At 37.9% G+C, this 27591-nt stretch overlaps 1 protein-coding gene across 1 annotated transcript in view; it reads right to left on the bottom strand.

The window, feature by feature from the left end:
- The window catches only part of TMEM131 (transmembrane protein 131), a 94680-nt gene that overhangs the window by 57113 nt on the left and 9976 nt on the right, over window positions 1-27591 (bottom strand). Inside the window, exons 2-3 of the mRNA XM_035334522.1 lie at window positions 17749-17810; window positions 6633-6673 (exon numbers count right to left, since the gene is read on the bottom strand). Coding sequence (XP_035190413.1) covers window positions 6633-6673; window positions 17749-17810 — 103 coding nt within the window. The remainder of the gene's footprint in view (window positions 1-6632; window positions 6674-17748; window positions 17811-27591) is intronic.

Below are 27591 nucleotides of genomic sequence, written 5' to 3'. Positions count from 1 at the left end.
TCAGGGAGACAATGTAAAATAAACAGGAAAGGCTAAAGAATAGCTCGAGATCAATGGCTGCTAAATGGCTCAAGATCAATGACTTTGCTTTTTCTTTAGATGCTTCTTTTCTGATAGCAGAATAACACTTTTCTTCAGATACTTGTTTTCTGACTTGACATCAGCAATGACAAATTCCTCAAGACTGAATTGCAACCAAGCATCCTCAGTAAACAGAGCTGCTCCACAGAGGCCGCCAGGGCAGCAGAACCACCCAATTCTGCCTCCACAGAGAGAAAAGCAGAGAGGTAGGAGATGCTTTGTGGTTGGGCTTATGACAGCTGAGGTCTTAAACTTGATCAATCTAAGTCCACCCAGCATGCTTCCAGGAAAACTAATTATCGATCAAATTAAGATGCCCTTCCATAATCCAGAATCATTTCAACAAAAGTTATTTAGAGGAGTAAAACTTCAAAAATGGGTATGAAATCTTCCCTGTATTCTCTAATAGCCTAGATCTGAGCAGTGACAACAGCATATTTTATAACAAATTCAATAATTCTCAATGATTCACTCTAGTAATCTATAAGAGAATCTTCCCTCTTCAAGTATAATATATGTGTAACATGAAGGTCTATTTACGTGGATTGTTATACAGCTCTCCAGGCTTGGATGTTGAAACCTTTTCGATGCTGCTTAGAGCTTAGCCATTAAACATAGCCTTATTCACATGATAAAATTAAAACACTATTGGGATAAGAGTAGATGTAAGACAGCTTTAGTCACACACACACATCTCAAAACAGTAAGAGTGAAGGTGCAAGACACAATGACAGGAAGAACTGAATTCAAGTTTACAGAATATAACAATTCTTGCTACTGTCAAGTGTTGCTATGACTTGGACTATTCAGAGAGCACTTGGGTATACCTTCTCAGTCTATAAACCAAACATAATAGGAACACGTGCTCAGCAAAACAAAAGTTAAAAAGGCAATTAAGTTGAAAAATTATATTAGCACTGATATTTTGAAAGGATAAAATGAGTTTAGCACAAGTCTTCAAAGTGATCAACTCATTTTAAGAAGTTTATTGTAAAATTAAAAAAAAACTTTTTGAGTGTACTTTTTAACTGAAAAGGTTAAAAAGGCTATGCATCTCTATTATCAACATAGTCCTAACACTAAATGGAACTACTTTTCATCTAGAATGATTGTTAAAGCAGTTCTTTCAATAATACTCTACAATTTCTCCCCATTTTAAACCTCTGATTAGTCAGCCATGCAGCGCCTCTGTTGTTGTGTTTGGTTGTTTTAATGAAGAACATATTTCTTGGTAAAAAGAATTAATTTTTAAAAAGTTATCAGAAACATTTATAATATTTACAAAACTGATTGCAAAGATCTTTACTTCAAATGCATTGAAAAAAGTCAAGAGTTGCTTAACCTAATCGCAACTATCAGGACATACACAACTCTTCACATACCTGAAAGGTTTAAGTATCATTTTCTTGGAACTCATAGCTATGTTATCCTGAATAACCATTTAGACAACACAGAATTTTTAAATAGCTAAATTTTGGTAATGGCAGCTACATTGTAACAAATGCCAATTATAATAAAAGTAACTGTAATAAGGTTCAAATGGGAACAAACAATATAGGAATTCCCAAACTTCGTCTGCTGAAAGGCCCAGCATGAGTCAACTTGCAGCAGACCTACAAAATGATAATAATGTCTGCTCTGCTGGGCACTTGCTCACTGAAGGCTGGATACACCCATGGGTAGGGCAACTTTACAGCATAATGACATTTAAGTTAATTATTATGCATGCATGTAGAGCCATAGCTTGCTTCCCAGACTTATACCAGAATTTAAACATTTTTCTTTCCCTACCCCCCTGAGTTGTCTGATCTTCAAAGTCAAAAGAACAGGAAAAAAAGATGCAACTGAATGAGAAAGAACTACTGACATCTGCCAACAAGCTCCAGCAGACAAGAATTAGCCAGAAGTCATCTGAGTCTATGAAGTTTCAGGAAAGTCTAGTTCCTCATAGTGATTTAAGATGGTCCCTACACTTTTACCCTTCTGTGAGAATTTTGACTTTAAAAGTAAGACTTTAGTGTGAACTACAAGCAGTCCTGGAAAAAAACCATTTCCCTCACTATACCATCCATTCTGTCACCAAAGTGAGAAAACATCTACCTTAACTACTAGAATAACTACTTTTGTAGTAGAACATAAGCAGAAGCAGCATACTACAAAATGTCACTGAGAAAACGTAACAAACTCCCAATAAGCTTGATCACAGATGCAGTTAGAAAGATGGTTAAAATATCAATGCCTGGGAAGAGCGTAGGTGAAATGGATATCCATCAGTGTCAAGATATAATATTCTACTATCTAAGGACATTCTGCAAAATTTCATTAAAATGTTTTGCTGCTTATCATAGCATGCTATGTATTCAATTTTAATCACCCACGCACACCCTCTCCATTTGGACAAAGTGCTTGTCAAATATAATATTTATAGAGTTCTGCAAAGTTGGGCAGTAACTGTTATTTTTGTATTCTCACTTTACCTTTCTAGCTGTTCTGGGATTTCTGGAGGAGGTCGGTGCTCTGTGGAACCTTATCTGCACCATCTTTAATTGCTACTGTGGAAAATTCAACTCTAACGTTACATGTATTTTTCCCACGTTAGTTTAACATTTGTTTAAAGGGTTTTACTTCCTTTCCTATGCCATAAATAAGCAATAAGAAGAAATAAAGACAACATCATTAAACCATCAAATGGCAAGAAATTTCATGATTTTAGCAACACTTAGGCTCTTAAAAAGACCCTACTTTATTTCTATTACTACAAAATAAAATGAAAACGTCTCCAAAAATAGCTATATACATTTTTAAAGAACCAAATAGACAAATTTCTCACAGTGGATACTTTTTATGCCAGAATGTCCTTGAAAGAGTCACCTAAAAGCAGAACATTTTTTGGCTAAAATAGTAAGTAACCAATCACATTTCCCTGACCACGTCCAAAACTTGTAAATATTAAAAAAATAAGGCTGAGCTGCAAATATCGGAAGATGTATTTAAATTTTTATAGTTAAAATGATTTCAGAAATACAGGTATTAAAAGCAGCCTCAGGGAGAATGTCAGCTCCCACAAAACATTTGACCCCTTAGATATTTATTTGGCAGTAGTCACAGCTATAAGTGCAGATGAATAAAAACACTAAGAAGAAAGGCTTCTCATAAACTACACCCAGCTAGTGGCTGGCTCAGTTATGCCAACATTATCGCTTTATCAGGAAAACGTACTCATAATATCAAAAGTTAAAATCCAAAGTTAATGCTTCCTGACGGGTCGTCTGGGGAACGAATGGGGAAAAGATGGAGAGAAGCTTGAATAATGCACTGTAGCTTGATCACAGGCAAGAACAAAACTGAAATTCAATGGCTAGTTCATTTCCCTCCTTCCAATCAGAGTTAAAAAGCAGATCAGAGAAATGAATAAACTGCCTAGATAGGAAAGAACCACAAGCTGTACCAAGAAGGATTATAATCACAAATAAGGACCGTGTAAGATCACTCATCTATAGAGGTTCAGCATGTGGAGGAGACACTCAGGAGATTTCAGTAACGACATTTAAAAAGTCACCTAGAAATAAAATACCTAGAAAGAAAAGTGCATGCAAAAGCAGTAACCAGGGGGGAGGAGGAACAAACTGCATGTTCACTTTACAAAATGGCATCGAAATGTTTGCAATGCTGGTCTTTATCACACTGTGACTGAACAACAAATAGGCCAGTGATCTGAAGTGGAATGGGCTGTATGTATATTTCTTCCACAATATGAAAATGAGGAGGCTTTTCAAATCTGCGAAGCCAAGTGTTTTTATTAAAAACACACTCTAAAACACTGAAACTTGAAACATAAAAAGCAATCTTCTCAGATGAGAAATTAAAAAAAAAAACCTGGAAGATCTAATCTATTACGGCCTAAGCCTCATTCTCAAAAATCACTGAGAAAAGGTCTAATAAGAGACCCGGGGGTGTTTATTGATGAGAATCTCAACATGAGTCAGCAACATGTGCTTGCAGCCCAGAGAGCCAACCATATCCTGGGGTGCAAATCAAAAGAAGTGTGGCCACCAGGGCAAGGGATGTAATTTCCCCTCTTTGCTCTGCTCTCAGGAAACCCCACCTGGGCCCTGCGGTCAGCTCTGGGGCCCCCAGTGCAAGAAGGACACAAATAGTAGCATGAGTCTAGAGGAGGGCCACAAGGATGATCAGAGGGCTGGAGCACCTCTCCTATGAAGACAGGCTGAGGGAGTTGGGGTTGTTCAGCCTGGAGAAGAGAAGGCCCCGGGGAGACCTTATGGCAATCTTCCAAAACCTAAAGGGGACCTACAGGAAAGTTGGGGAGAGACTCTTATCAGGGCGTGTAGCGATATGACAAGGGGTAATGGCTTTAAGATAAAAGAGGGTAGGTTTAGATTAGATATTATGAAGAAATTCTTTACTCTCAGGGTGGTGAGGCACTGGCACAGGTTGCCCAGAGAAGCTATGGATGTCCCCATCCCTGGAGGTGTTCAAGGCCAGGCTGGATGGGGCTTTGAGTGACCTGGTCTAGCAGAAGGTGTCCCTACCCATGGCAAGGGGTCTGGAACTGGATGATCTTTAAGGTCTCTTCCAATCCAAACCATTCTTTGATTCTGTGACCACAAAGTTTCATTGTTTCTTGGGAGACAAAAAAGTTGCACATAATCCCCAAGTCCCCGTAAAGGCACCTTCTTTTTGACATGGAGACACAATAGTTTAAACAAGATATTATTCCACTTAATCTCCATAAAGACTGACTCTACATAAGATGGAATACATTAACCACAGGTCTTAGAAGTTCCATCATTATTCCTTGATTCATGTTTTCATCTTTGCAATCTGAATGACATATTGCAGCACGTATATCTGTAGCATATGTGGAAAATTTATGCTGTAGCATGAAGTGGAAAGATAAAGCTGAGAGACTTCACAGATGAGAAATGAACAGGTAGAAGTCCTGAAGGGCAGAGAGAAGCCTCCATTGTTGGGGAAGGGGAAGTAAGAAAGATGTAGGGAAGGTGCAGCAACAATAATTTTCAAGTTTTATGCGGACTTTTTTGACTAAGCCAAACTTTTTTAATTAAAAAGCAAATGAGAAGTTAGGATAATACAAGTTTGACAAAATTTACATTACCATAATACAAAAATTGCCTCAAGCTTCAGATTAAAATATGCGGTAACTGCCTTATTTCAATACATAATATTAACTCTTCTCTTTTACTTTATCACAATAAAGATAAAGTGAATTTATATTTTAATTTCATCTGAAGTGAAAGACTTGCCACCTCCTCATAGATTCTTCATGTTTGCTCTTTCCCCCTATTACCCTGCTTTCCAAGTTCACTTAGAAACCTAATACAAGGTAAGCCAAAACTTACAATATTTTCATACAAAACAGAAGATTTACACCACAGGATTTATGTCAATGTCTAATCAGGAGGAAGTAGAGTCTTGCAGCAAGTGATACAAGTAGAATTAAGGCCTTATTTAAATTGAAAAAAGTAATGTCATGTGCCCCCCCCGCCCCGATTTTTCAAAACTTCTTGCGAAGAGATGCTCTTAAGCCCACATTTAGGCAACCTAGAACTATATACATAGCAAAATAAGAACTGTTCATTAACTCTTCTGAAATTAAACAGTTTAGTCCTTCCCCTAGATTTCTTTGGAAAGAAATGGAAACAGCCTGTGAAAGTCTAGCTGTATTTCTTTAAATAACTATGTTGTACATCCCATCTTGTTGAATGCTACTGTTTAAGAAAAATGCTTCATTATTGCTGTTCAATGCATACCATTAAATGCAAGGGATTGTTTGAGGAGTCTTCAGAAAAAAACTGGGGGGGGGGAAGAGGGGAGGAAGAGGCCCCTTTTGCTTCTTTGATACTACACACACAAAGATCTTTGCAAGAAGAAAAAATATTGGAAGTAACATCAAAATTGTTCCTCAGAAGGACCCCCAGAACTTTTGAAACAGGCAAACAAACCCAATCCTTTCTCAATAAAACTTCAGTAAAACGATACAAAAATCTACAAGCAGTCTCAGTTTATCTCCCCTCTTTATTTACATAGAATCACTGTGGTATATATTATAAACTGAATTAAAGAATTCAACTTATCGATTCTTCAATTTCTTATTTCATATGCTAAGTGATTTAGTTGTCCTAACCTTATTGATATTAAAATTACTATTACACAAACAGTGGGTATTTTCAGTGTAATATTGCTGCTTCCTATTAGCAAGAAAATTCTTATCAAGTATGAATAAATAAAGTGAATCATTTTATATGCATAAAAGGTGTGTCCTTCCTCACACATTCAAAGGACACAAAATATCAAAGCAAAGGCATTTTCTCTATACACAGATACTTTAAAAACATAAATATTAGAAAATGTTTTACATTTAAAATTTTCTCTGTACAATACAAATAATTGAAAGGTTACAAGATTTGTACTTGATTTTTGTTTACACTAAGACTTCATTATTCTTGCAAAAAATATTTACAATCTCTCAATAGGATGTCTGTATTAAACTTGCAGACAATTATGCTTACCTTTTCTGTTGATATGAACTGAGGCCTATAGTTGTCTCAGTCTGTAACAGAAAAAAAAATAATTGAAGAGACTGACAGTATTATACTTCCTGCAGGCGGGGAAAAACAACTGTTACAAGTTATTAAGTCAGATTTTGAAAGACAAAAGAGAAAGTTCTGATCTGGAGCAGAAAATGCAAATTGGCTTTTTTGCACTTAATTACTTGAAGAAATTAAGCCATCAGCTTCTATCCAAAGACAACTTGGTCCCAGACGAGAACTACAGATAGTTCCAGTAGCAGGAACTGCTACAAACTATGAGATAAGCAGTAACTAAAAACATTGAGAGAAAGAAAAGGAAAAAAAGATAATGTAGGGAGCAGAAGAAAAACTTACCTTAAACATAATAAAAATATTACAAAGAAAAACACATAAAACAAGTAACAGCCAAGCATACTGATGTAATATAACAAGCTAAAAAAAAGATTTGATTAGGAAAAGTGAAACTCCTTCCCAGCTAACAATCTTCTATAGCCTCACTTATTCATACAACTTTACTACCTCTCTACTGGACATTATAGTTAATTACCTGAAAAGAAGTAGGTTAGATTTTCTAAGAAATTCCAACTAGTTTACCCTTGCCTAGGAAATCCAAGCTAGTTAAGAGGGCTGTGTATGGAATGTCCTCTTTGAAACATTAAAATCACAGAATCACGGGATGGTTTGGATTTAAAGAGACCTTAAAAAGATCTAATTCCAACCCCCCTTCTCCCCAGAGACACCTCCCACCAGACCAGGTTGCTCAAAGCCTCATCCAACCTGGCCCTCAACACTTCCTGGGACGAGGCATCCAAAGCTTCTCTGGGCAACCTGTTCCAGTGCCTCACTACCCTCACAGTAAAGTTTCTTTCTAATATCTAATATAAACCTACCATCTTCTAGTTTAAAGCTATTATCCTTGTCCTATCACTACACTCAAGAGGCCTACTCGTTCTTTCCTGTAGGCCACATTTAAATACTGGAAAGCCACTATAACATTTCTCTTCTCCAGGCTTAGCAAGCCCACCTCTCTCAGCTTGTCTTTATAGGAAAGGTGCTCCAGCCACCTGATCATCCTCATGGCTCTCCTCTGGACTCACTCCAATACATCCATGTCCTTCTTGTGCTGGGGGCCCCAGAGCTGAATGCAGCATTCCAGGTAGGGTCTCACAGACCAGAGACCTTTGTCTAGCAGAGGGTAGAGAATCACCTCCCTCACACTGCTGGCCACACTTTTTTTGATGTAATGCAGGATATTGTTGGCTTTCTGGACTACAAGCACACATTGCTGACCCATGTTGAGCTCCCATTAATCAACACCCCAGGTCCTTCTCTCTCATATTAGAGCTGCTCTTAATCCATTCCTCACCCAGCCTGCATTTGTGCTTGTGCTTGCCCGAGCACAGATACAAGACCTTGCATTTGGCTCTGTTGAACTTCATGAGGTTCACACGGGCCTACCTCTTAAGCTTGTCATGGTCCCTCACGATGGCATCTCTTCGTCCAGCATGTCGAATGCACAACACAGCTTTTTGTCGTTAGCAAACTTACTGAGGGTGCACTTGATCCCACTGTCCATGCCACTGACAAAGGCGTTAAATAGTGCCAGTCCTAATACCAAGCCCTGAGGAACACCACTCATTGCTGATCTGTACCTAGACACTGAGCTGTTGACTGGAACTCTTTGAGTGTGACCATCCAGCCAATTCCCTACCCATTGAGGAATTCCCATACCCATCAAATCCATGTCTCTTCAATTTAGGGACAAGGATGTCATGTGGAATAGCGTCAAATTCTGTGCACAAGTCCAGGTAGATGGTATCAGTTGCTCTTCCCATGAAAATACACGATTTTAAGAAGTTCTGTCTTGCCATAGGATACAAAGATCAAATTTAGGATTTCAGTCCTTCTCTAAAATGCATTTTATGTCTAAGTCCAAGAATATTAATCTTCTGGGAAAAGGAAAAAAAAGTTACAGGTTTGATAATGCCTACAGACCTTGACTTACCTGACACAGTTCAATACCTCTAGTAAAAAGATCTCTGTTCTCAGGGGAATGGGAATTTTTTCATATTGCTTTTCAGAACTGAATTCCTATCCCTTGGCTGAGCCCACTGGCTTCTATTTCAATTACAAATTACATTTTCTGTCCTTCTCTTTGCTAAGAAAATTAAAAATCCTTTAAGAAAATACCAAAATGTGCAAGTGTAAGAAGACCTACAATTAAAGAAGCTATATTTTATTTTGCTTTTTGGAGAAACTTATGATACTTTACAATTACTACTAATAATTTACTTCACAAAAATAATGCTTGATTCACAACAAGGACCAATTCCTTACCAGTGTCTTTGAAAGTGCATTATTCAACCTAATTAAATAACTTCCTTCCAATAATTGACTTTTCTATAGAATCATGACTAATGCACATTATTAAACTATTAGTGCTTACCTAACAGTCAGATGATGGAGCCAACAGGTTCAGATCCTATGACACGGCAATCAAAATAGTTGCTACCAACACTGTCCCATCCTTGACAACTAGCTTTGGCTCTAGCAAGAGAGCACATTTTTGACTATTTGGCAGAGGAAGTTGTCTGTTTTCTGCTCTCTTAAGGATTGTGACTGGTGGTCAATATTCCCTAATACTAGTCTTAGTCTAAGACCCCCTTCAGATCAACCTTTAGACAAAAGGCAGTGGAAACTAAATTTAACTCACGAACATAGAGGAACAAATAGAAATACACATCATTAACAATAGCTGAACTACTGCACAGCTAGAGCTGTAGTTAAGTGTTGGGGGTTAAATTCTCTGGCTGATTTTACACACAACTTTTCCCTTCTATATTCTGTAACTACAGATCCGCAATGAAAATATTAGTCTGTACATCAAGTTTAAAGTGACAAATCACTTTGGCAGGACATCATAAGTCTGAAACATTTAAAATATCTTCTAATTCTAAGCATGAAGTAAAAATATACTGAAGACTCATGCTTATGAAGGGAAGCTTTTTTTTTTCTTAAAAATGTCTGTTAAATACAACATGCCAAATTGATTTCAATGACTTTTTGGGGGCTTGAAATCCAGGTCAATCAAGAGCAGACACAGCATACCAACTTCAGCAGCTCATCAGCTTAACCATAGCATCATGGAACTAAACCAAAAATAAATCTCATGTGGCAGTTTCTATAATTATCATTCATTTTTATTACATGTCAATCTTCATAGTCTTGCAGTAAACAAAAGCATACAAATGTGTTCACATACATGTTTTAAGTTATTCTTATTTGATATTCAAGCAAAAACATGGATTTACTGTGTTGCAGTCTGGCATGCTGTTTCCTGTGTGACTATATCCCCTTTCCAAAAACTGTCAGACAAATACCAAGAACTATATAATGGATTGATCTGATACACTGCTTTAAAGTGAATGTTTGGTTGAGTACTGCTGGTTTATCAGGTAAAAAGAACTATAAATTAAGCTTTTAAATAAATAAAGCTTATCCTCTCCTACTGCAGAGGATAGACCTGTAATACAGCAGTAGGAGAAAGTGATTTATAGGAAAAATTGATTACATGTTATCTGTACAGAAGTACTACAAATAACAGAACAGTACCTTGCAATGGCAAGCTTAGTACAGATCCAGAAGAAGGTTGCATGTGAACACTATTAGTATTTCAACAGATATGAGTTACAGGGGGAAAAATACAATTGGAATAGTTTTCAGATCCAGCTGACTGCCTAACAACAAAAAGTTGAGGTCAGCATGAGAACAGCAGTAGAAAATATACAACTGAGTAGGATAATGAAGTGGGAGAGGGAATGATCAGTACTGTGGGCTTTGAAATCCTCCCACCCCCAAAAAGCCTGCATTCAAGTCTTGAAAATGGATTAGAAAATTTGAAGGCATTGAGCACTGGTTTCAATATATCAGTTTGCAGCCAGGGGCTTACACCCTCAAAAAACAATTTCACACAGAGAATCTGTACCTGAAAGCACACCTTCCAAACTCAGTAAGAGAATCCAAAAAAAACAGACCTTACAGACTGAATGCTGTCTCTAAACAAGGGGGTTAACTTTAGCCAGAAAAACAAAACAAACAACAAAACCCAACCAACACCCAAGTTTAATCTCTCACCCGTTTGTTATAACTGCTATTCTTCAGTTCTTGATAAGAGGTCACATTACCTAACACTACATTCAGTTATCTAAACATAGGCCTCTGCTGCCACTCAAGATCAATGTCCCATGGCAATGTGCCTGGTCGCAGGCTGACAGTCCAGAAGGGTGCCCGGTTTCTCCTATGCCCTGTGCCATTATCTGCCACATCCATGTAGATGTCCTGGATAGTCTGGGGCATCTCAAATAGCACTGGTTACCTATGTTTAGACAAATGAATTAAAGCCCTAATGTTTTGAACAATGTTAAAAAAAGGGTGAAGGTGGATAGGGAATGAGTGGAAAAAAGCTCTTGATCAAGACCTGAGGTTTCTGGACACCAAATATATTCCTTTAACAGGAAATTTTCAACTACAAAACCTTTCTGTATTCCTACATTCTTCCAGTTTCCTTTTGCTGTAAAGATTCAAAATATTTTTATTTTATAGTAAGGCAGGTTCCTACTCATAGCAGAGCTACATGCTGCTTGCAACTAAATACTGAGACAACTACAAAACTGATACACAGATGGCAACTTAAGTCTTCATTGCTGCATTCATCAGCTCTGTGCTAAGTAGTAGGATAATTCAAATAAAATTATTGATATCTTGCTAAGGTAATGTAAAAAAAAAAAAAAAGAGTGCTGTAACTGGGGAAGTAGCTGAAAGTGGACTGAGAATGAGTCACTCCTGCCATGCACTTTCATGACCCAAACTCAGAGAAAGAAACAAAAAGCATCAGTTGACACATGCTTATTGACAGTGGCTTTATAGCAGTCACTGGCTCCTGGGCAGCAATTAATGATTCTGAAACTAAAGCCTGGGGATTGCAATTCTTCCTGCACAAGAAGAAATTGTTATTTTTTTAAGGAGCAGAGGGACATCAGCCACTCATAAGCAATAGTGAAGAACTGAGATGATGGCTGTTCCTTTGTAATATCACATGCATTGGAATGGAGCTCCAGAGGCCACCTAGTCCAAACCCCAGCTCAGAAGAGGTCCAGTTAGTGCAGGTCACTCACAGCTTTTTGCCACTGGGTTGTAAATATCCACAAAGAGAGAATTTCTACAATTATAAGTAACCTGGTCCAGCGTTTGATCAGCCTCAGGTTTAAAAGCCTTTTTTCCTCACATCAGTTTGGAATCTCCCATGCTGCAACCTGTGTCCAATGCAGCTCATCCTTCCACTGTGCAAAGTCTGGCTCGGTCAGCTGTACGCTGCCCTTGCGGGGCAGTGAGGGGGAAATCTCATCTTTTCTGCTGGCTCCGTTTTTGTTCATACAGATCAGCAGGCAGTTGGCCTTCTTTGCAAGAAGGGCGCATGGCTGACTCCTGTTCAGCCCGTCTAGCAGGACCCATCCAGTTGCATTGCACGGTGTTAACTCTGTTTCAGGTTCTAGTCCCTCTGAATGGCAGCCCCGCCTTCTTCCAGTGTATCAACTACTTTGCACAATTTGACAGCATCCACAAACTTACTCATTGTGTTCTCTCCCCCATCATCCAGGTTGATGAAGGCGACGTCAGGCAGCATTGTTGTCAGTATCAAGCTCCAAGGAACATCACACAACTGACTGCCAGCAGAACTTTGTACTGTAGAGTACACTCATAGAGGTCAGGAGTCCAGCAAATTTTCCACATGCTTTTTTGTCCACTTATGAAGCCTCTATCTTAGCAGTTGGGCTATATGAATATTAATGCAGATCATGTCAAAACCATGCTTTAAGTCAACATACAATGTGAAAATTGGAGGTAATAAAAAACATATTTCAACTTTACACCTAAATCCAGTCACCAATACACCAGAACCAAATTGTTGCCACCTCTGTTGAGGTGATAATTCTAAATTTACCATGCCATAACAAATGAAGTACAGATTCTGCAGAAAATAATGAAATTCCTCCAGCAAGCAATAGCAATGCTGATTTCCATGCATGTAACTGAGCCCCCTAGTATTCAGCTTCCTCTTCGCAAAGCCACTGCAAGTCACGTTAAGGTTCTATCTATTTGATTTTAAGGACAGTTGTGCTTCTGATTACCAGCTTTTGTGACTAACAGTTCATAGCAGTTTATCAAATTAACAAGTTTAGCAAATACGTATTAACAGTATATATCACACCATTCTCTATTGCTATTTCAGCTATTCCACAATACCAGTAAATAGCAGTAAAAAAAATTCTAAGAGTTAGCCTGTAAAAAAAAGGCATTTCATACCCCGTGATAAGCGTAAGTATAATGAAGTATTTCATATTAGACAATTTGACTGAAAAGGAGAGTTCTACCATTTTCCTTTTTTGCTTGTAGGAATATCACAAGAATTACTTTCCAAACACTTATCCTCAATGGAAGATCACTCACTATTGTGCTGGAAATATGAGGTAACTATGGCAAGAGATCTCGTGATAAATAGACTGACCTAGGAAACAGCCTTTTATGAATTAAAAGCAAATGAAAACTTTCTTCTGAAACATAGATTTTACATTACAGTTTACTTTTCACAATATATTCCTCAAAAAGATGGTGTGTTACCTTAACATGAAAGGATAACTACAATTGTTACTTTTAATAAGTTATGTCAGCGCTCCTAATATTTGCAGATGACATCAGAGTCAGAGGGGCTGGGAGAATCTGTCAGGTCTGGATGAGGCACTGAAGGGGGGCCGCAGGCTGACAAGGTGAAATTCTGCTGAAGGACAGCTCAAATATAAAACTGGGAATAACTGGCTATGCAGTAGTTCTAAAGAAAGAATGTGTCTGGAACTCACAGTGAAATGCAAACTACATGAGCACACAAGACGCTGTTGAAAATTTACATCTCATTTGGAATTATTAAAACAAGTGTTATTATGCAGGGAAGCAACTACTCTGTCCTTTCGCAAAGCCTCAAATCATTAATGCCCTGATTAAGTGCCATGCCTTAAGTACCGGATTCCTATTTGTCTGAGCACTAAAAGAAAGCTACCCAGTGTTTTTAAAATTACGTAGAAATAAGCTATAGGTATTTTTAGTACAAAACGATCATTACAAAGAGGGCAGGAAAAGAAACAACTCATGTATGAGAGATAAAAGAAAAGTAAAAGCAACTTAGGTATGAAACATATATACTTAGGAAAGACTGTGACAATTACTTCACTAGAGGTTTTAACAATAGGGGAGAGAAGCATCTGCGCCAAGGGCACTCCATCTATTCACAACACTACCCAAATAAAGTACCAGGTGATCTCCTGAGGTCCATTTCAATGAAATCTATGGCTGTAAAGTGCCAACCAATTAAATAGACTTCTGCAAATTGCCTGCTACTGAAGAAGAAACCTCCGGGTATAAATTAAGGAGAATCTCGTATTGAGCAGCAGACGATTTGCATTAATAAAATTAAATTCTCAGGATCTAAATAAATTATTTCAAGAGTTCAAAAAATTGTTGAGTTTTTAAGGGGATTGAATTACATGAACCAAAGATGGTAGAAGGAAGTTCTCCCATTGCACATAACTTAAATCCATAGGCAGAAGTAGCAAATTTATTCAGACAAACCATTACTCTAAGCACATATGTTAGAGAATAAAATTCTTGCTATTGCTTTGTGAAGGATACTTGATGGAATATTGTGTTCAACCTGAATACTGTGTGCTGTCTGGGGCCCCTCACTAAAGGAAGGTCAATGAGTTGCTTGAGTGTGGGCAGGGAAGAGCAGAGAAGCTGGTGAAGGGACAAGAAAACAAGACTTATGAGGAGCAGCTGAGGGAACTGGGGCTGGAGAAGAGGAAGCTGAGGGGAGACTTCAATGGTCTCTACAGCTACCGGAAAAGAAGTTGCAGTGAGAAGAGCGTTGGTCTCTTTTCTCAGGTGACAAGCAATAGAACCCAAGGAAATGGTCTCAAGTTGTGCTAGGGCCAGGTTTAGATTGGATATCAGGAAGAATTTCTTCAAGGAGAAGGTGATCAAGCATTGGAACAGGCTGCCCAGCAAAGTGGTAGAGTTCCCACCCATCCCTGAAGGTATTTAAGAGACATGTAGATGTGGCGCTAAGGGACATGGTTTAGTGGTGGGACTCGGTAGATGGTTGGACTTAGGGACCTTGAAGGTCTTTTCCTACCTAGATGATTCTAAATGGAGCACTCTAATCAACGTACTGGTAGCCCACACTCAAAGGTAGTCTTCACTTCGCTACAGTTACCCATTAGCATTAACTAATGACATTTCCACTGCCACTTCATTTTTACTAAATGCAAGTCATTTACTTGAATATGTAAAGATTAATGCCTTTTCAATAAATAACTTTAAATCAGTCTGGTCAAGCACAATTTTCCCCAATATATTTTGCTTATTTTTGACAAGAGAAGTCCTAAAATGTGATTGTGTATAGTGGTTTCATAACAGACAATGAATGTTCGCCAATAGTACCTAGTTCAAGTAAGTACAGAAACTCTATCGAGAAGATATATTCTTAACTGGAGAGAGGTGGCAGGAATTCCTAACAAATAAACTATGCAGAACCCGGCACTTGATTTGCCTTATTTAGAAAACCATTCCTTCAAACAAGAAAAAGGCCTGCTTTTGCTGAAGGGATACCAAATTCTCTAATGATAGAAAAGTAAACCAAGATTGGAGCTGGCTTAGACACTATCATTTATTGAATATTAATTGCTTTATGCACAATTATTTTTGATATTTAAAAAAATAATCTGAAAGTCACATAACAACTAGACAATATTAAGTTACTACTACATCACTGTATTTACTCTGCAATGATGGATGACCTAGAATCAAGAGACATTTGTGAGAAATTACAGAAAGACTAAAAAAGAAACATTCAGTGACATGCAGTAGGATTAAAACTTCAGGAATTGCTGTTCACAAGATATAAATCCGTTTTTACAGCAGCGAATATGCTCTGGTCGTATGTTTTAATTGCACTAGGTAGTCACAAGAGGTCACCATATTAAAATTGACAGAAAAGGAAATAAATTGTAAGCTACAGAAAACATGCTGTATCATTCTGTTTAAAAGTAACTAGCTTTAATTATGTAAGAATTTTTGGCCTAAAAGCCATTAGTGATTAATATCATAATATCTAACATATGAACTAATTACTAAAATTTTTGTCTCTCTTGCTGTGTTTTAAATTTTCAGTTCTTAGGAAAAGTGGCAGCCAAACACAATCCAAAACACTGTAAACTTTACACTGTCACAGTGTTTGAGTGTTCCACCCTCATATTTAAACTAACTTTTCACTGCCACAATAGAGTCAGAATGATTAACAATCCATTTTACTTTTCTTTCTCATTTTTAAATCAATTATTGAGGTGGTTCACAGCAGCACCATCCTAGTCCTAAGAGCTACAGCAATTAAATGTGCTAATAAATAAATAGAAATAAATTTCAAAATTTGTAAGATTAATTTTAATTAGTTAACTGAAGAGTCCTGTGGAAAAAAAAAAAACTAAAATATAGATAGCCGAATTAACTACATCCTTTTCATCTCAAAAAGTGGGCCAACAACTGTCAGTCTTTTTTATTAAACCACTCTTATCAAGCAAAATATATTCTAATCAAGTATGCAACAGAAAAGCAGCTAAGCCTAGTGATTTTTTTCTTATATATTTATACTGATACGTGGTATTTCCATGCAAGTTAAAGAAATATTGAGTCAAAAATGCAGTAATTGAGACCATAACCAGTATTTGGAAAGTTTCCACCATTCTACTCTAAGTCCAAAAATAAGCCTACGTATGTATCTAGTAGAGAATGTGTTTAGTGTGTGACAAACAACTATTTGGTTAGGGACCTGATTTTGCGGTGGCTTTTTTTTTTATATTGGGGGGGTGTGTTTGTGTTATTTTTTTGACTGCAACCTTTTCAATTGTCTGTTTAGATCACTTTGAAGGATCTTATCCTTGCACAATATAATCTTAAAACCTGCAATAAGTTATTTTTGACTCACATTAAAGGCCAAGCAGCAGAAGAGGAAAAAAACACAACTTAGGAAAGTAGATGGGGGTGGGGGGGAGCCCTCACAAATCTGAAATAGGTAATTGCATCATGAACCCAAAACTACAGAGCTTTCACATTTGTAGACTCTTCTGGACTAGACAGGAGGTAGGAAGTGTAAATCAAATACTAACTAATGAAGTTAAAGATAGTCACCTGACTGACATGTTAATTGTTTAAACAATTACTGTTCCCCCCCCCCCCCCACATCTTCTCTCCTCCCTTTCACCTACCACATCAAGGAATTTTAACAAAACATTCTCACCATACATACTATCCGCAAGGTGTACTCATGAAATTCTAGTCAACAGAACTTCAAAATTCATTAACTCAAAAGCATTAAGCCATGCTGCTATGCCTTTCATCCCAACGTTTATCACCATCTCAAAGTTTTAGTACATATTCTTTTAAAGTTATGTATTTTTCAGGTATACTGCTGCCATTCTTGTCAGCTTTCTTTTGGCACATGACAAAGCAGACAAGATAGTATTTGCAACAGCAGTCACCTCCTTTAAACCTGGTGGTGACTTGGTACCAAGGTCTACGCTTACATTAAGGAATCCTGTAACACCTCCCAGTTCCTCTAGCTGCACTATCCAACTGAATCATGACTCTGTATCAAGATGAACCTTAACACAAAGAAGTATCCAGTTTTCCAGGGATGGGGGGATGGGGGGGGGGAATAAAAATTAAAGGGAAACCTGAGCAAGCTGACCAGACAGAACTTGTGGTAAGCTCCATCAGTTTCCTGACATGAAAAGACCAGGGAACAAGAGCCTCTGGACACACCAGTGCATACTATTGAAATAAACGTGGAAGGCCAAAAGGTTTTTGGACCGGCTGAAGTTCCGTGTTTATCTGTCTTCAAATATCCACATACCAGTGAGTTTCAAAAAAACAGCTATCAAAAAGGAGATGGTGAAACACTGTTCGTTTAGATCATTTACCGAGTACATACCTGCAATAGGTCTCCTTCATCAAAACGTAGCATTTCTATTATGCCATCCGACTGGATGAAAGCTATGAAGAAAGACAAAAAAAAAAGTTACTTAACAGAAAAAAACATCTTGTTATTTACAAGAATAACTTACACATCTAAAATCTGCAGTACCTTGGGTTTTTTTTTTTTTTTTTTTTTTTAGATAAAATCAGAATTATTAGAGTTGGAAAAGACCTCCAAGATCATCTGGTCCAACCATCCCCCTACCACCAATGTCACCCACTAAACCATGTCCCTAAGCACCATGTCCAATCTTGCCTTGAACACCCCCAGGGACAGTGATGCCACCACCTCACTGGGCAACCCGTCCCAATGCCTGACTGCTCTTTCTGAGAAGAAATGTCTCCTCATCTCCAACCTGAACCTCCCCTGGTGCAACTTGAGGCCATTCCCTCTAAATGACAACCCAAAATGAAAATGCAGAGTTTAACAAATCAGCAAACACAAAGCTCGTGATATTAATAATCTGAGAGCTCCAAGATGTTCAATTAATAAGCAATGCATTTCGCAGATCAGTCTTTGAAGTTAAACATTGTTGTGCTAAAAGTGAACAATTTCTTCTAGGTTCCCTAAGAAGATTAGCTGTACCACGCTAATTCAGTATTTTAACTGGTATGAATGACTGGGTACCTAAACAAGTTCAATGCACCAAAGGCCATGCTGAATTCTGACACTTAGAAATGGCATTTCAGTTTCGTAATCCCCACATCGAGAAGTCTTAACTGCACATCTGGAAAACCTTGTTCACACTGCTCCCTAATCCTTAAGAAAGCAACAACTCTCCGCATCTTCACAGTAGCATAATAATATTTGAAAGTTTAGATGTGTTTGCACCAAGAACTTCCACATGACTCTAGTCAATGGAAAGCTCACGCCTTGGTCACATATAGGATACACAAATTGAGCATTCCTCCTCCACTCACTTCCTCTAAACGTTTGGTCAAGTAATTGTTCTCAATTCCTCTGAAAAGGGAATGCTCAATTCCTCTCTGTAGGGAATGCTATTTTCTTTGAAAGATAAAGAAATAAGGGCATTGCCCTTCCTGTAAAATATAATAAACTCTACAAGAATGAACATGGGTTAGAGAGGAAAGAAATTCAGAGATCCCAGTTTTACCCCTCAAAAGACTATCCTTCCCCCCCCCCCAAAAAAAAAAAAAAAAATCACAGGTCTTTCAGATAAAATACAGTAATTTTCTGGCTTGAGGTTGTTAAAGTAAAAAAATAAAATTGAAAACCCTCTGTATAAATACATCATCCCCTCTCCTACCACCCTTTTCCATAACTTTTTTACCATTAAGTTTGATGAAGTTTAGAGAGTGAGAACACACATCTCTCTGTAAAGAGGCACAACTTCAACAGGAAGAAGCTGAAGGTTTTCCAGTTCACAGAAGCATATTATGTGCTTCCAGAAGATGTTACTGCAATCACAGTCCAAAAAAAAGGGAATTTGAATCTTCATCTCTCCCTTTAAAGTCAGTGTTCTAACAACTACAGTTATTATAAGGTCACCAACACTGCCACTCACCTCTGATGTTTTACAAGAAAAAAAACAAAATATGCATTATTTTCAAATGCTACCTAACATATCCATGTTTGCACATCCCATTTCGGGTCCCTAGCTCCCCCCATACTCTGATACATCCTCCTAAAAAGTACACGGCTCCTGAACCTTGATTTCATATGTTCAAAAGTAAAAGTTAGTATCAACCAAATAATGCTGCTGCCATCCAAGTCTCTTTTTATGCAAAACAAAAGCAAAAAAAACAAACGGCCCAAACCAACATGATGTATTTATTACACGCTACTTTTCAAGCTGCCATGCTTCAGAATTGTGAAGCTGAGCAAGGCCAGGCTGAGAACACGGCCCAGCTCATGCCGAAGTGTGAAAATCATGGTAGAGGGAGAGGCAGACTCTGGCTATGAAGGAATGCATTGCACAGCAGGCATATAACAGTGGCATGAGCAGGACTAGTCATCGTGTCAGCAGTAACTTACAATTTTGTGTATTTATCATTACCTTAATGATTTTCAGAACAAACAAAAGGCATCCTTAAGGTAAGAAATGGGGCATTTGTCAATCCTTATTATTGAAGAACTATACACAATGCAGAGGGGAAAACACACACACACACACACACACACACACCAGAACAATACAGCATTTTAACAGCTGTTATTGTATCAAGTCCTAGAGTTCATCAACATCTGGGCTTTTAAAACTTAAATTACTGGAGCAGATCTGTCAGCTTAAAGTTTAATCTGAAAAACAAAGAACAAGAGGACTCTTGTATGTGTATTGCCAGTTGAATTGACATTTAAGTCACTGTTTATCTTTGTCTTTAAAACCACTCAAAAGTCTATACGAGAATTGCAACACTAAAAGAACGGAAGTAAAGCTCTGCCATGTTAAGTTTAAAACCGAAGTATGACAGTCGATCAGGATTTCACAGGATTGCCATGCCTATCCTCTGAGCAAACAAACCAAGCTACAGAGTAGCTGGTACAGAGGGAGAATTCTCCACTTTCAACTTAGGGAGAAATCGAGAATGAGATGATGTTTTCTAATGCACTCCATTGAAAATAAGTTTAAACAACAACAGTTTCATAAAACAATACGAGCACCCCTTTCCTCATAGTGAAAAGGAATTGTACCTCTGAGGTTGGGCTTTTCGGTATTCCTTAAGTTTTCCAGCTTTCAGCTCCAGAGATGAATAGTACACAGTATGTGATTGTGACATCAGGTGGGAAAAATTAAGAATTAGGAAACAGCTTTTTCTGTTCATAATCTATCATCAGTCAGTGAAATGCAAAGTTACTTCTTCAAATGTACATTTTTACATCAAATTACAAATTCTTAGTATTTTCTCTTAATATTTTCATGAGTTTTTTTTCCCCCATTTTAAATACAATACACAGGCTAGCATTATTTCTTCCATACGGAGAGTAATACAGAGGATCACAGGATCTAGCCAAAATCTTGCACTTGAGAAGCTTGAATGCAGGCAGCCCTCCTGTAAACACTTTTCTCAGCCATTCCATTGTTATTTCATCTTCGATATACCTTATGAACAAAGCAGCAGATGTTACAGAACATTTTGAGCGGATGACACTGTTAAATAGAAGTGCCATTCATCATTGTATCATTTGAGAAATGTTTTCCTAGAGCAGGTGACAGTGCCAGGTGAAGTCAGATGCACTGCAAAGCTTGGCTGCTGGCCATTTCACAGCAGTTGCTTCTGAAGTCAGATCACGAAGCAGTTTCTGCGGTTTTACCTTTTACTTTGTTTTAGACTAACTTTCAAGCTTCTGTTGGTACTTTATCAGTGATTTCATCAGAGCAAGGAAATGACAAGTAAATACCTTTACCTTCACGAGATGAAAGCTTGTTTTTGCAACCAACTCCTCCGACTCTTAATTCAGGCTGAAGCAACAAGTCACCTCATTCAAATGAGGCAAAAACAATTACATTTTTTAAAAACCTCCACAGGTGAGTCAAAGAATCATCCAAACCCCAGTACGAGCAGCTCTCAAACTGCCCGACATGGCCCACAGCGGGGACAAAGGCTTCTTCAAAGCGAAGCTCAGACACTGCCTGAGTAGCAGCACGCTTCCTTCTCAGTACGTGCCCCTTCCAGAATTAGAAGCAGCTGCTCACTACTTGGACTTGCAGTGCCTGAACTAAACGAGCTCACAGACTTCGGCAGTGGAAGCCCAAAAATAGCCTTTTCTGACCCTTTATACAGAATATGCATGTCACCAATGAAGAGTAGGCTATTACCAATGCCAAAAGACTGCCAGCAATTAAGTGTGAGATCACCTGGGCATGCTGTATTAGGTGAACCATTCCCCACGCTACAGAGGAAGAGGGCTGCTTCTACAAAGTCCTCGACAACTTCTCCTGGAAAAACTCCTTCCCAAAGCCTGTGCCGATATGATCACGCCCCGTAATCAGCCTACTATTGTAGCCAGTCTCTAACACAAAGGGAAACATACCCCACTGCTCTGGAAGAGTGAACTGCAGCAAATTAAGAACTGCTGGCTGCGCCATTTCAGCCACCCCTGCCACATGCCTGGCAACTGCTACGAGAGGGGCACAACATAACATTTGGGGTAGGAAGCATTTCAGCTGTCACGGCATGATCCGCCACTGCACAAATCAGCAGCCAAGAAGCCAAATTACGCATTAGGAAAATAATTTCTTCCTGACCCTACAGGCAGCTGAAGCCCTGAAGCCTGATTAATAGTTATTAGTCAAACTTAAGTGTTATTAGCATGTTCAGGGCCCAAAGAAAAAAAAAAAAAGATGAAGATTCAAATCCATGGATTTCAAGGCCAGAAGAATCAGCCTCCTTTCTTCCTTGCCTATGCCAGAGTATCCTCTAAAAGGTATACACAGCTCTCTCTAAACAGACAGCCTTTATCCTTTAAAGCACCCCAAGAAGCAGATTTATTATTACAGTATCAGTCACTCTCACTACTAGGACATTACATGATTGCAGGGTCAAGTTTTTTCAGCTCCCAGCTTGTGTATCCTGTTTTCTTCCTTTCAGACAGTAGGCTAGTATTGACAGAATAGATAAAATAAGCAACAGTAAATGCTAAAAACACCGTTTCATTTTCTGTTTTCAGTTTACAGCCCTTGAAGTGTCAATTCTTTGCTTAAGTTAACTTTCCTATGAAAAACCCATAAAAGATACCATAAAAAAGGACTATGAACATAGGTCTTTCCACTTGCTCCAAATGTCCCTTTTTTTTTTTACAGAGCCTTTATTAAGCCTTTTCAAACCCTTTAAAAAAAAAAAAAAAGCAGAACAAAAACCCACTACCACAGCTGTGCTCCTCCTCCGCCCCAAACCACAGTTTTCTTTAACAGAAAAGAACCATATAGTCGTTATTACCGGTAGATTTTAAAGTGTTTACTCCTTTTCAACAAGGCCATAGCACCTGATGATGCATAAACACCTGAAGTAACAGAACTGGAAACATCATCTAGGCCAAAACTGATACTGAATTCACTTAACGCCTAAGCTTTGAGGAACATTATCTTCTCATAAGTTTGTATAGCTAGCAGACATGTTTGGCTCAAACACATTTGTATTTTAATCGTCTCTGGTTCCAGCATTTTGTATTTCATCTTAAAGTAAGAAAACGTTAGAGAGACCTATAAAGCATCAAGTAACCGAATCTTAAAATCCTACAGTTCTGCAAGGTAAGATGGAACTTAGTATCAAAATCCCGTTTGCCAACATCAATCTTTAGATATGCCTGAATTACATATAACTGAATACATTTGCATGTAATGCAAGACCACTGAATATGCCAAGACTCTTGGTGCGTAACGATAAAAAACATTCTCCATGGTTCATAGGTTATGAGGCCTACTCCTGACTGAGATCTGATTTTTAAGGTGGCTTTGCAAGGTTTTCTTTCATTTAGCCACTGACAACTACTTTGATTCAACAGGAATGTATGTTCTGGCATATAAAAACACTATTCTAAAACATTACTTAGTTCTGCAACAGCTACTCCAGACCAGCCTTTGTTTATTTTTACATTAAGCATCATTACCTATGCTCTTACATGCTTATAAGAAGTATTTTCTCCCTTAACTCTTATCTAAACCAATTTTCTAACTCCTTTATAAGCTGTGTTTATAGATCCTGGTATCATCTACTCTGTGGGTTTTCTTCATATTCTGGAAATAGCATCCTAACTTACTAAAACAAGGCCAGGTTGATTATTTAAATCTCTCCTAATTTTTTTTTTAAATAAAAAAACATCTTATTGTAAAAGTCTAACTTCTAACCCTTAGTCTCAATGACTAAGCTCACTTCAAGCGAACTATAACCACAGGAGCCAATTACAGTGTGCTAAATGTCATGCACTTCTGTCTACGTAATTGTAATTACAGCATTTGTATCACCACCAGCTAAACAGCACAACTAGAACTGGACAAGTTGGTTTTGAACCTTTGAGTATGGATTAACCGCTTATGCACAACCACACGATTTCAATCATCCTGAGCAGTGGAAAACTGAGCAGCATGTAAAATACAGGCAGTTGGGTATACAATGATAAATAACATTATTATGAAAGGAAAAATCATATGGTAAAAATTAAATATCACACCGATAAACAGTGTTCAGCTGTAATGCAAGCGACCATTTTTACTGACTTCAAGAACATAAAGGTCTGGTGAGCCTCAAGAAACACCTCAGTTCAGCATTCAATGCAATAAAAGCTTTTTTAAAAAAACAAAGCCATCTCTCCAAGATGAGAGCATCAGCGTTCCTATCGGCTTGAGCATCTGCCTATATCCTAACCAGTGACAGTTCACTGGAAACACAAAAATATCATTCTCTTATATGCCAGTGAATTGCAGGCAACCAGCTCAGAGAGGCTCCCCAGTCAGCATGCTTCCTTTCCAGCTCAATCCTCTTGTAGTTCCAGAGCCAATTCGTTTGCTTCTTTTCTAGTGGCCCATACGGAAGGGAAACGGGTAATTTTTCCAACAGACCTCAGCAAGAACCATCACAGCCAAGACAGTAAATACATGCAAAGTAGTAGAGATCACATACAAAAATAATTTATTTTGAACTCCTCTTACACAGAAATATATTCATTCTTAGTTACCATCCCTTAATAAAGCCAGCTTGCTAGTTTTTTTGTTTCTGTTGACGTATTAGGCAGCTGAAATAGGATTCCTAGATAATGCACTTTAATCATCATGTGTTGCTTTTTGGTTTCATATTAACCTAAGTTAAAAAAAAAAGAAAGGTAGACTATTCATTAAAAACACGCTTTTGTACTACCAATTATAAGCATTAATTTTTACTGGAGTGTGTGTTGTCTAAAGTCACAAGTGCATATGCACAAACCTATGCCCAAGTTCATACAAGCTAAACCAACAGAGACAGGAGATCACTTGCACTGCAATACCTGAGTGCATGGATCTTGATTCCACAAGAGTGGGGGAGCAAACAGTTTCAATTTTATTGCACACAACAGCACAAATTTGAGTCCATACACCCAACTAAATCCGCATGTAACGTTTTGCTAACTTGTTCATGTGTCTTTTCTGATTTCAGATATAAGACAAGCTGTAGGCTAGTTTTCTTCATACAGCCAAGCTCTTTCCTAGTAAAGCTGTCACAGTGAATTCATCCACTCATCTCTTTCCCCCTTAGTTAAGACTGATAAAGATTTTTAGTAACTCAGTTATCAATTTGGTTTTAAAAGCCAGCCACAAAACAGAAAGTGGCAATGTAATTCTGATTCATAATATAGGCCACAGAAAGACAATGAAGGTACGGCTTTGATAAAGGAAGAAAGTGGTTCTCTGTCCTGAAGCCAGTTCACACACTTGACTCATCACGCTTGTTTCATGTTGTAGAAGATGATGCAACTGCTCCAAGGTTTCTTTTAAGGACAGAACAGGAGCTTGTACTGTCTAGAGGTGTTGTGTAATAGATATATTCTTGCAAGAAAGCTATAGAAACATACATAGGGAAAAAAAAAAAGCTGACTGAAGAACATACACTATACCAGTCTGATTTTATTTTTAAGAAAATGACTCTAGAAAGACAAAAATTGAATCACAGGGTACTCAAATACCCTTTTCAAACGCTTACTCTGTACTCAGCCCATACTTCCATCTCACAGAAAATGTTAATTTTCATCACCTAGAGCAATTACTTTTAATCAGACTTTTTCTTTTTTGTAAAGAGTTAAAAAAGTTATCTGCCATTGACCAAAACAGTCCATTTCAGATGACAGTGATAAATATCATAAAACCACATTTCTAAAACCTCAAGTGCTACCTTAAAAGACGCTAGATGCTCTAAAACGCCTATTAAAAACATCTTCAAGATGGTGCTTTACTTTTAAATATTTCAGGCTTTTCCCCAAAGACACTTAATTGCTGGCTCCAAAATACTCCTTAGTATGAAATAATATCCCATTCTGTTTTTTTCAATGAACAATTTCATAGATGGGCATTAGAACATTTATTTTAAATAAATGAGAAGTAAATCTCTCATCTGAAAAAAATAAAAATTAGATCACATTATTTTAAACTAAAGAGAACAATACTTCTGATACTCATGGAAACTTCTCCCAAATCATTAAGAGGGAGAAAAGAATGTTAAATAGAAACCCAACATCTGAAAATAACTTTTTTTTTTTCCTAGCTGTGGGCCATACAAGTTGATCATGGCTTTTTTATTCTTTCAAATGATGGTGATTTTAAACGTTTTACAACTTCAATATGTTAAATTAGATTATAACTCTACAAATTTGTTGTAACTGAGCTTGCACAGGCACAAAATTAATTGTAGCTAGCTTCAAAAACAAGATAATCTGGCCTGCAATGAAAAAGGGGAAAAATAGCAATCCTCCAAACCGTCTGTAATCTTCATCAGATTTTTTTTATTTTAGTTCTCAAATTTTAGACAGAAACTTCTAATTGTGGCAATAAGTTTTACCACTCACATAGCACTGCAAATTGATGTAGGCATATAGAATTTGGACCTACTGGAATTCTAACCTTTACAGCACATAAAAGCATTTAATATTTAGTTTACAGCAAGTGACAGACAGTTTATAGCTTCTGCAGCCTCAGGAGAACAATGCATTAACTGACAATAATTGTTTATTCCTTCCATTAACATCAGCCTTCCAAACTTACACTCCCATGAAATTAAGCCACTGAACAGACCTACGAAGCCCACTTACTCAAAAAATGGATCGTGCCAACACAGCACAAAGACCTGCTTAAGAGAGACATCCAGGCTGATTAATGACCTTAATCAACCTAGGTTTATTAAACAGAGATCAAGAATTGTTCTCTGTAGAAAAGAGGAAGGAGGATGGGATTTTCATAATAGTTTCCAAAAAAATCAAAACCCCTGAACAAGGCAGCACCATGCAGATACCTCCTGACATCTAAATGCTTGCTGCCAATGGGAATGCAAGCACAGAAAAGCTACAGCTATGCTCTATGACTACTGATCAGTTTTTAGCTCCTACCTCTGAATCTTGAGCTGCTACAAAGGATGCTTTGTATCATTAACCTCAACCGATAAAATCACACAGGAACAGTGGCCTACTGGGCAACACAGTTCTGCTCCTTTCTCTTTTTTTTCCCCCCAGTCATTTATCAGGGTACAACTGGATGAGGTTATAGAACCACCACAGAACTTGGAAAAAAATTCATTTACCTTTTGCTGCATAAGACCTGCAATGTGTTTAAGACCAGACTGCAACTGGAAAGAACTATCAGGAGGGAGGAGTGCCTTACCTCCACCCTCTCTGTGCTCATGTGGCAATTGTTACCCAAGTGTCCACTGGAAACAGCTATTAAGCCTGGAGGACAAGGAAAAGAGCAGCAAGATAATGCTTAATCAGCTACCATGCAAAGCCTATACATACAGTGATCGAAGGTCAAGAAGAGGTAGAAGCAGCCTTACTGTTAAACCTCTAGTGCTAATGATGTGGCACTGACAGCAGCTATTGATTGCTCAGCAAGGCATTCTGTCCACTTGCAGTGTGGAAACAGAGCCACAGGAAACAGCTGGCTGCAGTGCCCGATAAAACCAGAAAAAAATGGGTGGAGAAGAACTGCAATGAGTTCTGAAAGAAGATAATAATACACAGACCACGAAGAATGAAACAAAATAGAAGAACTCCAGTCTTTGGGGGGGGGAGGTGAAAATCCCAAACTGTTAATAAGAAACATCTTGGAAGCAATTACGCCTCATAAGTAAATAAACAATCTCCTCTGTCAGGCCTTTTCAGAAA

The sequence above is a fragment of the Oxyura jamaicensis genome, chromosome 1 (genome assembly GCF_011077185.1).
Source record: "Oxyura jamaicensis isolate SHBP4307 breed ruddy duck chromosome 1, BPBGC_Ojam_1.0, whole genome shotgun sequence".
NCBI lineage: Eukaryota > Metazoa > Chordata > Aves > Anseriformes > Anatidae > Oxyura > Oxyura jamaicensis.
Note: the sequence above shows the minus strand (reverse complement) of the source record. Positions and strands in the feature narration are given on the sequence as shown.